Below are 14,408 nucleotides of genomic sequence, written 5' to 3'. Positions count from 1 at the left end.
AGATATAATCTAGAAGAAATTGGGGACAATGAAACCAGTTAAACTCGATTTCAAGAGAGGACACTATGGGAACTTCAAATTTTTTTTTTTAATTTTTAAGAAGTATAATTGGACAGACTTGTTGCTAGGCAGGGAAGTAAATGAGATGTATGCCAAATTTGGCAAAATATACGATGAAGGCACACAAACATCATACCAAAACAGAGATGCAGGACTAGGAAACAGAATTGGTTCAACAGATATTGCGAGAGGGCCAGAGACCAAAAGAAACAAAAATGGAATCAATATAGGTAGAGGCTAAACCCCCAAACATACCAACGATACAAAGATGCAAAAAACAACTACATGGCAGGGAGGAAAGAGGCAGAAAGAAATTTTGAAAAAGGGATAGCAGGATAAATGTAAAACAGAACCAGGCCTATTCTACAAATTCATAAACAACAAATTGCAGGCAAAGGATAATATTCAGAGGTTGAAAGTGGGAAACAGATTCACAGAAAATGAAAATGGAAATGTGTGAAACATTAAACGAAAAGTTCCAAAGTGTGTTTGTACAAAATGAAATCTTCAGGGAACCAGACACAATAAGAATTCCAGGGAACAACATAGAGCACATAGAAGTGTCTAGACACACACTGGAAAAAATGCTCAAGGAGTTAAATAAGAACAAAGCAGTTGGCCCAGATGGAGTTTCACCATGGGTTCTGAGAGAATGTTCATCTGAGCTCAGCATTCCACTTCACCTGATTTTTTCAGGCATCCCTGTTTACAGGAGTTGTAGCTGATGTGTGGAAAAAGGCTAACATAGTTCCAATCTACAAAAGTGGCAGCAGAGAAGACCCCCTCAATTATAGACCTGTATCATTGACAAGTGTAGTAGTCAATATATTGGAAAATATAATTAAAACTAAATGAGTAGAACACCTGGAGAAAAACTATATAATATCAGATAGTATGGTTTTCAATCTAGGAAGATCCTGTGTAATGAATTTACTCAGTGTTTATGATCGAGCCACAGAGATTTTACAGGAAAGATGGTTGGGTTGACTGCATCTATCTGGACCTAAAAAAAAGGCTTTCGACAGAATTCCACATAAGAGGTTGGACTGGAAACTGGAACATACTAGGAGGGGTGACAGGTAAGCTTCTAACATGGATGAAAAATTTTGATAGAAAAATGAGGGCAGTAATCAGAGGCAATGTATTGGACTGGAGAAATGTCACAAGTGGAGTACCACAGGGTTCAGTTCTTGCACCCGTAATGTTCATTGTCTACATGAACGATCTACCAGATGGAATACAGAATTATATTAACATGTTTGCTGATGATCCTAAGGTAATAGGGAAGATAAGTAACTTAGATGATTGTAATGCCCTTCAAGAAGACCTGGGCAAAATAAGCATATGGAGCACCACTTGGCAAATGGAATCTTACCCTTTCGATCATATTCAATAAAATACATGCATACATATACATACAGATATATATATACATACATACATACATATACACACATACATACATATATACATATACAATGAGGAGGAAGCTCTTCCACTGAGTTATTCAGGAAGTCACAACAAGAAAAACTTCAGAGGCAGCAAACCACTGCCCAACATAAATTTATACTTCCCCAGCTCCTATTTAAGCACATAGGAATTATTGATCCATGCTCACTTCATATAAATTGTCAACTACACTATCATGTAATAAACATTTCACTCACTTAGGCACTAAGAGGCAATAGCTCAGTGGAAGAGCTTCCACTTCACAACCATAGTGTCTGAGGAGGTAGCAGTGTTTTCAATATATGAAATGTGCTACATAAACTGAATAACACAGTATGGGGAAAATGTAATAATATTTCCAGAATGACTTAAGATTTATATTGCAGCAATATACTGATTTAAATTGTGTGAAGATGTGTAATTAGGTAGGTGGGCATGTGATTACTTCAATGTAGTTACAGGGTGAGAGCTATGTCTGCATTGTCCCATCTTCTCTACAAACTGTATCTTTGTTGTATAATGGCAGATGAATTCTTGGCTAATTATATGTAAACATCAGATTTACAGTTTCTGGGGATACCTAACAAGACAAAGATGTGATGAAAAGATACACTTATGTATGCATATACAATGGGTACTGTAACAAATTTTACCTTAATTATAATTTCATATGACAAAATTTTTACAAACCTCTTCAGCTAGCACTCTAATTTCCTTGGGTTTAGCTCCTGGTACATTGAAGTACTCTTCAATTTCTTCAAGGAGCTTAGAGATTGCTGCTCTATGAGAGTCAGTCATATTGCGAGCCTGGAAAGTCATCTCAAATGCCATTTTAGCAAGGTCAAAAGCAATGTCAGACTGACGTTTGGCACCCGAAACACCTCTCAAAAGCTCATCTGCCGATGCTTCTTTTTTCTTTAGCGTTTCTTCTGCATCATCAGCAAACTTGAGAGCAAGTTCAGCAGTGTTGACTAAACCATCATTGCAAGAGAGTCCACCACACTTGCCACAGCCAGCACCCCCACAGTAGGTGTCACATGGATCACCTCGTCGGTCACACACCTGTAAAATATTAATACAAAATCATATAATGATTTTTAACAATTAATATAGCTTTAACATTGCCAAATTTAAATTATGCATGTTTCCATTATCTTTCAATGTATTCACTACTATACCTGTTCATTAAGATCCGGCATTCCCTCATCCATATCATCCAACATATCACTAAGTCCAGACAACTTTGCTTCATTTTCATCTTGTGTGCGGTTAAACCGATCACCCGCATGCAAAAGGAGATTTTCAATCCTCCTGCGATTACGCTCAGATTCAGACACAATAACCTGTGTGAAGTCAACTCGCTCTTGTGCAGCACGTGACCTCTCTCCAGCATACCGAGTCAAATTCAGTGCTCCTAATAAAGTGTAAATTAGGAAAACTTAAATGTTTGAACAGCAATTGGCATATTTCAATAAACAATTACTGTAATCACAGCATAAGCAAAAATACTGAACCATAATAAAAAATAAAAAACTGAAGATTATTAGAACAAGTAAAGCAACTGAATTTAGATACAGTACAGTATTTCCTGAAAATCTGCATTTACTTTACTATATTAAAACTTCCACTGTAGCACTTATTCTCCAGAAACCACCCATGTGGCTGTTTTTTTTTTTTTAAATTTAAACCAATTTGCTTCTGTGAAATTATACAGAAAAAACAACAATGAATGTAACAAAATGCCAATAACCAGGCAATCTCCTGGAAATTGCTATCTTACTGAGCTACTAGACTACTACTCCCAACTACTAGATTGAATCAGCCATAGAGATCAGTTTGGCCTACCAGGGACTAGGGCCAGAACCTGGCCTTCACAAGAAGCACAGGAAACAAGTGAGATTTCGCCAACTCTGCAGGAAAAGGCACCCATAAAATCAGGGGTCACATACAAACCACTGCTGGATTTAAAAGAGTGACAGACTGCTGAATGAACCCCCCTCCCCCTCCAACAATGTAAATAAAAGATCAAATCTCGTGGGTAAGGGGCTGGGGCTCATGCTGTCTACTGGCTCAAGCAGTCAAGTTCTGGAGCAAATGCACATATAAACTACCCCCCAATCAACAATGCAGAAGAGAATGGGGGAAATCAGGGACCTGCTGGGGTTTGCCTAGAAATTAGCATTTCATTACATTCAACACTGTTTTTCTGAGGCCGCCCATTGTGGCTCCCTGAAGCTAAGTACCCATGGAGAAGGAAAATGGACACACCAGGGAGGAGGGAACCAAGGAAAACAGGACTGACCTACAAAGCACCTACCAAGGCAGAATCAGTGGCACGAAGTTAACAGCCAAGAGGCACCACCAGGCACAGCACATGATGCACCCAGCCTAACCAAGTATCAATAACCAAAAAAAAAACCTCCGGATGCTGGCCGACTCATTTCTTGCCAAGAAAGGAGCCAGCTGCAGATAAATAAAACAATCACCAGGGTAGAACAAAAATCCCCACCTCCAGAGGAGAGCACGAAGTTCCCTGACCCAAAAACCGAAAGCCAGGGTAAAAAAAAAAAAAAAAAAAAAAGAAGCATAGAATGTAATGAAATACCATTTTCTGGGTGAATCCTGGAGGTTTCCCTGGAGCTATCCAGGCTGATATGCTAATGTCAGACTTTGGCATGTCATGTGTATGGAGTTCTGTGGGCCTACCGGGGACCACGAGCCAGAACCTGGTCCCCTCACATTGGCATGAGGATCAATGGCTTGTATAGAAACCCTCGTGTGGTTGGAAGCATTCTATGTCTGCCATCGACCAGGTTAGGCACCCAGAAAGGTAAGCATCACAAAACAAACCCCTATTCTGGTGAAAATTGCTACAAAAAGGCGAATAAGTGGATAGAACTCCCCAAACGGAAACGAGGAAACGAGTATGACGTCACACGTCCCCGCTCCACTGTCTGCGCAGCTCTCCCTTCCCCGGGAGGGGGAAGGGGGAGCCCCAGACCCCCTCGCCGGCTATCCACCTCTCAGTTCTGAGGCTGGACATCAAAAACCCGCAAAAACCGCCATATCGGAAGGAGGGAGGGTTGCTGGGGACCCTCCGGGACTCTCCCAGAAAATGGTGTTTCATTACATTCAACGCTGGTTTTCTGGGGGAAGCCCCGTCGGTGCCCCAGAGCTACCTACCCACAGATGAAAGCTATAGGGACTTACCTGGAAGGTGGTCACTGCTAACTCCTCAACGCGAAGTCAAGACAACTGGCTGCAACCGCCGACCCAAAGTGACATAGGCCCAACTAGGTCCAGGAACGTTTACGAAGTAACGTGCAGCCAGGACCCTGTTCGACCTCCAAAAACCCTGCGCCCGAATGTCAACCCAGGACATATTACCAAAAACAGCAGTAAGAGCAGCAAACTTGCGAATGTCATGGGCACGTGGATAGACTGCAGGTTGGCTGGACAGAATAACCCTGTGATGCTACATAGTCCATGGCGCACAAATAACGGCAAAGAGGCGCAACCGGACACAACACATGATGCACCCCCGGCATGATGAACCAAGCATCAACAACCCAAGGACCCCTCCGGAAAGCAGCAGTCTCATTCTTCGCCAGAAAAAAAAAAAAGACGGCTGCAAACGAACAAACCTACCACCGGGACCAAATGAGCAGAAACCCCTGCGCTGGAGGAGAGTATGAAGCTCCTCGACCCAACCCCCAGAGGCCAATGCTAACAAGAAAAGAGCCTTAGAGTAACAGTCCTGAACCAAAGGGGCCCACTATAAACCGCGAAGAGAGAAAAGAGAGCACCCTGTCAAGCGACCAACACAGCTCAAGCGGTGCATGAGCAGGCCAGAGGTGAAACAACGCATGAGACAGCTTGCGAAACAGAGCTGAAGTTACATCAATACCTGAAGTTTGCTGAAGTTGAAGTTTGGTGAGTTCCTCTTTTTTTTTTCCTCCATGGGTAGTTAGCTTCCAGAAGCCACAAGGAGCTCCCACACACACACACACACACACACACACACACACAAGAAAAAAAAAAAAAAAAAAAATGGATTGAATGTAATGAAACACCTCTTTATGGATGTGCCCTGGTGGCTCCCCAATTTCCTCCCTCCCTCCATGCCACCTGTTGTGGGTTCATTTGTGCATCTGCTCCAGAACTGGAGTAGTAGTCCATAGGGCACTGGGTGTTCCAGCTCCCTCCCCAACTCTGATGGAGGGAATAGTGCTAAGAAGCTCACATTTGTTTGAAGAGATCTGATCATTTGTTTACATTGTTGGGGAGTTTGTTTGGCTATTTTGAGGTTTCATTCTCTTTGATCCCAGCAGTGGTCTGTATTAGTTCGCCAACTTTCTGGATGCTTTCCTGGTGGGGTGGCAGTGTCTCCTGGTCTCTGTGCCTCTATGAGGGGGATAGATTCTGGCGCTGGTCTCCATTAGGCCAAACAAAACTCTGTGGCTGAGGTGACTTAGTAATAGGGAGCCATCTCAGAGAGAGCTTCAGGGAGCCAGAAAGAGGCATTTCATTACAGTCGTGCAGAGTTTTTGAGTTAACCAGGCAGCTAGCTCAGAGCCACCAAAGTAAAGCCCTCCCAGAAAATGCAATTTATGTAAGATGAGCAATGCTAATGGTAAATATGAATTCCAACAACACTAGTGATATTGCTCCACCCAATGAGAGCTCTCACCTTCAACATTGGCCTCTTGTAGTTTAGTTGCCTTTTCCTTCAGGTCACCGGCTTGATTCCTTAGCTCTTCTGCCTGTAGACGGAGATCAGCTAAAGCATTGGTAGCTAGAGAGATGCGCTGTGTGGTGTTATCCACTCCTCCTTCTAGACCCTGGAGCTCAGCAGCAGCATTTGTTAAATTTGCTCTGGAAGAAAGAAAGTTCTTTTTATGCTACAAATAGTGTAGAGTATAATGAAAGGCCACTTTCAAGAGGCCCTCCAAGGCTCTCTACAACTTCTGCACTGGTACCCAAGGGCCAATAACATCACACCAGGTGTCTGTGAGTCTGATCAGAATCATATCTCCTCACAAGAGTTCAGAGAGCTGTAAGTCATAAAATTATACACACTAATGGAAACTCACCAAAATAGCTGAAGTAAGGGGGAAGGAGAAATCACAACAGCTTGAAATGCTCACTGATAAATGTTTGACACACACAATTACCAAAAAAAAACCTCAAAATTATACCAAATACCGAAAATATAACCACACTGCTTGTTCCCCCCACCCTCCCACCTTAACAATTAAATGACATCAATAGTCAAACCATCACACTCAAACCTGAACAACCCTGAAAGCACACAGGTGAATAGACAAAACAGGGTGGGAAAATATGGAGCCATTGATAAGCCCCTAGAAATAGGCATTTCATTATACTTAATGTTACATTTCTGAAGTGGCTGCCTTTTTGGCTTTCCCAAGCTTCCTTCTCACGGGACCTTACATGAAAAATTCTCAACACAACCACAACACACAGCAACCTGAATAATAAACATATATATTTAAAAGAAAACAAAGACAGCTTACCAGAGAATACCAACAACCTAGAAGTTGAACCTGGACAGATATGATGAAGTGGTTAGGAACATGTTATCTCCCTCAAGTCAACATAACTTCACAGGGAACATGTTATGGCAGAAAGGTATCTGGCTACCAGAGAAGAGACATGTAGCTGATACAGCTTGGCCACTTAACAAATGGGCTTTGGAGCAGAAGAAGAAGACAGCAATGAACAAGGAAAAAAGCAACCTCACAAGATACTCCTGGTTGCTCACAGTACCTGCAAATAGCAGCCACTGGATAGATCATATGATGAAAACCTGGCATAACAAACAGTCTATAATCAGCTGTGTCAACCAAAAAGATGCTAACTCATTCTTTGTGAGAGAAGGTGGCCGTGTTTGCAATTGCAGAAACTGAACCCCCGAAAGCAAAGGTACAATAAACTTTACAACGACAGGGCATGGAGTTCCCTCACATGACTACCCAATGCAAGAGCCAATAAATGGGGCAGCCTTAAACATAACACCTGCTTCAGGAGATGCATAACCTTGGAGTAGACAAGAAATCAAGAATCAAGTCCAAAGATCAGGAGGAGAATTAGTTAGTCAGAGATGGAAAGATGTAGCTAACTTAAAAATGGACCAACACTAAATCCACGCAAAAGACAAGGAAGAGGGGTTCAGCCAAAGAAGAATGATAGAGGGAGATGGTATCTGGCATGAGATGATTTAAGAAGAGCCAAGTCATGAAACCCATAACAACCCAAATGGAAAAAACCTGATGGAGGGTATAAAACTGATGAATAATACTTGAAACTACTTCATACTGACACTTCTTCCCCCATAAAATACAGTGATACAAAATTAAACGCCTCCATACATTAAGATCGGCATAGAGACAAGAACCATCTCAAAATGACCAACTGGTAAAACACAAAGGTAAAGTCTTTGAAATGAAACCAGCCATCATGAAGCCAGAAGAATGACCCAGACCACAGTAATCAAATCCGGAAAGCATGGAAAAAGTACCTTGATGACTTCTATCAGGAAACTGTCTTGTTCACTGGAAGCTGGCGATTCATTGCAAAGGCAAACGTATACACTTGTGGCTACCTTGTGGTGGTTCTAAGTACTGTATTATATTCCCATGGCCCAGTTTCTGACCAGGCCTCCTGATTGATGATCTGGTCCACCAGGCTGTTAAATAATGCTACTATCAGTTTGATGTATGAATAACATCCCAAACATCTTGGGCAAACAAACAAGCCACAAGAAATAAACACCATCAACCTTTGTATATACCCTCTGGACTGGTCCAGAGGGTGCCTGACAGTTGAGTGGACAGCATTTTTGATTCGTAATCCTGAGGTTCCGGGTTCGATCCCCGGTGGAAGCGGAGACAACTGGGCAAAAAGTTTCTTTCACTCTGATACCCCTCTTACCTAGCAGTAAATAGGTACCTGGGAGTTAGACAGCTGCTACAGGCTGCTTCCTGGGGGTGTGTAACAAACAGGAGGCCTGGTCGAGGACTGGGTCATGGGAACGCTAAGCCCCGAAATCATCTCAAGATAACCTCAATGAAGATAACCTCGCATTTGGGTGACACTGGACAAAAGTGGGAGGGATCATCAGCAAGAATGTTCAAGCCCCTCGAATATGGACTGAATCGAGTATTAAAATCTTCTAATCTACAAGACACACCATCTACATGGTCAATCACCACAGGAATAGACAAATCTCTGACTGACATGGTGACAATTGGAGAAATGGCCTTAGTCCAGGTTGGAAGTGATCAATCAAATGAACCTGCAGAAAATGTCCAAGTTAGGACACTTGGCCAGAAAATCTGGAAATGAAGGCTGAGCTAGCTCTCTAGGAGATAGAAGGGTCACCCTGCCTTATGTAAGTTTCCAGTCTGGATTGATAAAACCTGGAGCAGCAACCGAACCAGAGGACTGAGATAAAGGAATCCCCACCAAAACCAGTCCAGCTATAAGTAATCCAGTGTTGAAGTCTTGTGATTGGGGAATCGAGCCACGTGGGATGAAACTTACTGGTTCCAAACCAATGCAAACAGGTTTACCTCCTGTGCCAGAATGTCTCTCAGAGCAAACAGAGGCACACACTGTCGACAGTCCACTCTGTGGTAATAGGAAGGAAACAAGAGACCATCCATGAGAATGATGGGCACACCCTGCATATAAACTGTGTAAAAAACAAACCATGAGACTCCAGTTGCAAAGACCAAAGCAACACCCCATCCTACATGATTCAAACAGTGAACCACGAAAGAACAGTCAAAATGGAGGCAAAAACAGAGTTTGGAGGAAGACTAACTGTTCACAGTGCCTGCCACACAATCCCAAATTTGTGTACTGTACTGTGAGCTTGAAGAAAAGGATCTGCCCAATGGCCTTGGGAGGTTTGGTGATCGCTGGTTACAAAACCTCAACCTAGGGCTGAGGCATCCATATATACATGTTGAGGAAGACACCATGGAAGCGAACCCTGAAAAGCCCAAAGAGGAAACCAGAGAGCTAAAAGTCGGAGATGGACAAACAGGGATTACCCAATTGTCCTGGTGGTAATGAAATGGATGATACTGGAGAAACTAGAGCAGCGCCCTGAGGTAAACTATGCCCAAGAGAAATACCACACAAAGTTCAGGCTTGTGCACAGCTGCACAACCAATGGTTGAGTAGTCTGGGTTCGTTTCAACACCAGACGGACCAGAGCCGCAGAAGATTGGGAGCCGTAGGGGCTCCCCATAGAAAACCAGCGTTGAATGTAATGAAACACCATTTTCTGGGTGAGCCCCGGAGGCTCCCTGGAAACCCTCCCTCCCACCGGTCGGCGTTTTTTTTCGCCATGGTTGAAGCTTAGCTTCCGAACTGGAGCTTGGCAGCCGGCGCGGTAGGTCCGGGGCTCCCCCCTCCCCCTCCCGGGGTGGGGAGGGCTGCGCGGACGATCGGCGCGGCAGTAAAGTGTGATGTTTGCTTGTTTGCTAGTTTCCTTGGGATTGTAGGGAGTTTTCTACCTCTCTGTTCGGTTTTTGTTGTAGTTTCTTACCATGTGGGGTTTGTTTTGTTACGCCTACCTTTCTGGGTGCCTAACCCCGGTCGATGGCAGATAAGGAAAACCCCCAACCATATGGGGTTTTCCAGGGCCATTGCTCCCTGAAACCTCTCTGAAGGGGCCAGGTTCTGGCGCTGGTCCCTAGTAGGTCTGAACTCCTTAGCTAATGTCCCGGTCTATCATAACATACATTAGCCCGATAAGCTCCAGGGAGCCGTAGGGGCTCCCCACAGAAAAGCTGCTGAAGTTGGAATTACAGGTAACATGGCAGCAATACTTGGCACCAATGGCAAAACATCCAAGCCACATTGGAGCTAGATGGAAAACAGCTCGGTCACAGCTCTGATGTGCAAAACAGATGCCACGTGAACGTAGCTCATGTGATCCTCCGTGGCCTTGGCTCCAGAAAGCAAAGTAAGCTGCATGTGGAGCTGCCACATGACCACATCCCTGGGCAGGACCAAAGCAAATGGGCAAGCCTCTACCCAAGAAAACATAAAAGATGAAGCCCGTCTCTCCCAACTCAAGCATTTGGTTAGAGCAAACACCATGCAAATTCCCCCCAAGGAAAATAGAAGGATTGTCCATAAGCTAAGAAGAATCAGGAATCTTGTACTGCAACCAAAAACTAGGGCTGACCCAAACTCAAAAGAGGCTGGGTTCATCAAGGCAGCAGAGAGTATAAAGTAAAGAAACGAAACATGCTAACACATGTAGAAAATAATCCATGACCAAAAGATCCACATTGTGCCATAAGTGGCAAAGCATCAAAATTTGCAGATATATAATGGAAGACAGGGTAGATGAGGGACCAGTGAGGGATAAGAGTCCTAGATGGTCAATAATGTCTCTGAACCAGAGCATCCATGAGGCCTCACATCAGAAATTAGCAACTGTATACTTGATTAACCACTGGACTGCTGCCAACCGAGAAAACACCTTTTGATTTTTCCGTACCCATTCAAAATGTGTGCACAGTTGGTTGTGCATGAAATGGACTCTTAGGACCTCCAGTGAGAGGCAGCCATCTTGGAAAAAATTTCCAGAATGCCCTAGGGTTGCTGGCTGGGTTAGTACTGAGTGGGTGGCACCCACCCAACTGGTGTAATCTGTACACCAGTTGATTGACGGTTGAGAGGTAGGACCAAAGAGACAAAGCTCAACACCTGCAAGCACAACTAGGTGAGTACAACTAGGCGAGTACGCACCCCTGGCTCCCAAATACCTGTCCGACGCAGTGTTGAAAGATCGCGCTCTGTCGGTGAATTTCAAACCTTATTGTTTGAAGAACATAAGGGTCATGATATTGGTGAAGCTAGGCGCAATAAGGACCTAACACAAAGGTCGGATGCAAGCGATACAGTGCCTATGAGGACGATACAGAGAGGGTATCCAGATGTAGCTCTGAGTGGCTTGCCCACTTATGCCATCTCCAATTTATATAGATGATACATAGATGAATCGTCTTCTGTGTTCAGTGATGATGCATCTGATACAAGTAGCATAGATAAACAGTGTTAGCAGCTTCCATGGTGGTGTTTTCCATAGATATTTTCAAGAATAGCTGAATCTCTTCCAGATTGACTGACACTCTTCGAGTGGCTGAGTGGCTTCGAGTGGCTGAGTGGCTTCGAGTGGCTGAGTCTCTTCCTGTGTGGGACCTTACAAAGCGATCTTTTCAAGACTACCTTACAAATTATCTTTTCCTATAATCTTTTCAATACTACCTTATGCTTTACAAGCCTGGCTACATACCACCTTCAAGTACTAAGGCCAAGGGTGTACATGAGTGCGTTATTTGCAAGCACACAAAATGAAGAAACAGTAAGAGAAAATCTATCTGTACCTGGTGCAATAAGAGCGACGTTGCACTGTGTACCATGGACTACTTCGTTGATTATTACTCACTTCGGAAGTACTGAGTGTGTAATACAGTGTGTTACTGTGTAAATAGTGTGTGAAACTGTACATATTATAATTTTAGTGAATTTTTAACAAGTAATATTGCAACAATAAACATTTATTTTGGACACATTACTGACACATATCACAGTTCCATGGAACATTATGAACGTTCTACTGTATACACATTGTAAAGGACACAAATATGCATCATATACGATAAAAAAAAAAATCGCATCGGAAATACATAGAACAAATAATTGAAAATATATTTGTGGCAACACGCAGTGCCTGAATGGCCCGCCCGACCGTGTCTAGGAGCTTCACGCACGGATGTCCAGCCCCTCATGACGTCACAGTGCATCTTGTCCACATCCCCACAGCCAAAGTAATTAGAATTTGGTATTTATTTTTACATAGTCATGTTCAGGGCAGGGAATTTATCATTTTACAAAGAAAAAAGAATTTTTGGGGAACACTTGATTTCATGTGCACAGGGATAATGTCACAATAAACTCAGCGCATCACAGTGGTTAAGGCAGATAGTCAATAATTATTATACCAGCTTTTAAATAAATTTTCAGTTTTACTGTATTTCCAATTAATGTTTCATTTGAAAAATCCAAATAAGGGATAAATCACCTGAGTTCTTGAATGAGATCCTCGAGAGAGACTAAACTCTGTGAAGTCATGTTAGCTGATAGCAAGATATCTCTTACATCGTTAATCTTTTCTTCCATTGACTCAAACTCATGACTATATGCGCCAGTTGCTCCCGATTGCTTGATCTGTCCAGCTGCAGCAATTAGGGCTTGTGTACGGTCTGAGGATATTTATAAATTCTCTTAGTGTGTGGCATAATACAATATGAAGATAAGCTGCTTTGATATGGTTTAAAAACATAACACAATATTATGATGCTTTAACAACAGTACTTTCAAAATTACTATTATTATGTTAAGAAAATAAATTTCAACAAGGTTTCTCCAAATTTTCAAATTAAGATGCTCAAAATTCTTTACCTTTCAGTTCTGTAAGTATGAAATCCCAGTTGTCAAAACACTCTCCGCACGGTTGACAATGAGGTGCTCGTCCAGTAAACCCTCGTGCACATTCATCACACTTGTCCCCACCAATGCCTTCCAGACATTTGCACTGTCCAGTTTCATGGTCACACTGAAGAGTCTCTGAGCCTTCAAAGTTGCAATTGCATGCTGCAAGAAATTTAACAATGAGAATATGCAATATTACCTATGATTTAGAAGTTATAAATTAAAATTACCCATTTTTCATGAAAATGCATTATTTTCTCTTAAGATGAATTGGGAAAATCATGAAATTAACATGTAAAAGAATTACTAACAATTTGTAATTGGATACTAGTTATGGTGCAAAAACAGGTTTTTACCGCAAAATTGCAAATCTTGTATGCCAAAGTAATTTGGTCTTTCTGAGAGGGGCCCCTCTCTGCAGATACCTTAGGTACCCAATAAGCTAGCTGACACACTACATAAAACTCCAGTGATTCAAGAGAGCCTACCAGGGGTCAGGACCAGAACCTGGCTCCCTCAGTAGAAGCAGGGGAGTCTGGGGATTTCAGATCAACCACAGCATCCAAGAAAAACCACCAGAAAGGTAAAGCATACTAAAACAGACCACTGCATGATAACCATTGGCAACATTGTCCCTATGTAAACAATCTTCGCCAAATCAAACCAATGGTTCATCACTTATGTACCCCTACCAGTGTGTTTGGTTCCTGTGTGTGCCTTGCTTTAGAGTTCACTACAGCTGCATGTGATCAGGGATCTCTTCCTTAGTTGCTGTTAGCATTATCTTTGCCTTGAATAATAGTCCTCTTCTCTGAAGGGATTCATGCTTCTTCTCGGGTAATACAAGCCTCTCGGGTCTTCTGTAGGGCCATGCTCATCGATATTTTTGAGGAACTCGACGTTGTGTCTGCACTACGGAAACACGCACTCCTACCTTCTCTACGTGTCTTCAATTTGAAGATTGAGGTGTGTATCATATCTGTCTCTGCCATTCTGCCTGCTGGGTTTGTCTGTGTTAGCCTCTTTCCAGGAAGGCGGCATATCAGACAGTGACCACATTATGGGATATGTCCCATTTGTGTTTCATGCAGTCTGCCTCAGGTGCCTCAAAGTTTGAGCACATTATTTTTTTAAGGAGAATGCTGAAAGACTTTTAATGTATACATGTGCAAAGTATACCCTACTTCTTCCTATCCTTTCTTCAGAGGAACTGGGGCATTCATTGTTAATATGCCCAGTTTCTATTACTCTATTCCCTGTTGTGGATCCCGATGGACACAAGAACTTTGCATCTTTCTTCCTTGCTGGAGAAATGGGTGCCATTCTGTGGGTTGCCCCACCAAGAATGAAATGGAAAA

General features: G+C 42.8%; 1 protein-coding gene across 1 annotated transcript in view; it reads right to left on the bottom strand.

The window, feature by feature from the left end:
* LanB1 (laminin subunit beta-1) overlaps nt 1–14,408 on the bottom strand; it is a 142,791-nt gene that overhangs the window by 14,245 nt on the left and 114,138 nt on the right. The window contains exons 31-32 of the mRNA XM_069325850.1: nt 2,688–2,923; nt 2,200–2,571 (exon numbers count right to left, since the gene is read on the bottom strand). Of these exons, the coding sequence (XP_069181951.1) occupies nt 2,200–2,571; nt 2,688–2,923 (608 nt within the window). The remainder of the gene's footprint in view (nt 1–2,199; nt 2,572–2,687; nt 2,924–14,408) is intronic.

The sequence above is a fragment of the Procambarus clarkii genome, chromosome 17, assembly GCF_040958095.1.
Source record: "Procambarus clarkii isolate CNS0578487 chromosome 17, FALCON_Pclarkii_2.0, whole genome shotgun sequence".
NCBI lineage: Eukaryota > Metazoa > Arthropoda > Malacostraca > Decapoda > Cambaridae > Procambarus > Procambarus clarkii.
Note: the sequence above shows the minus strand (reverse complement) of the source record. Positions and strands in the feature narration are given on the sequence as shown.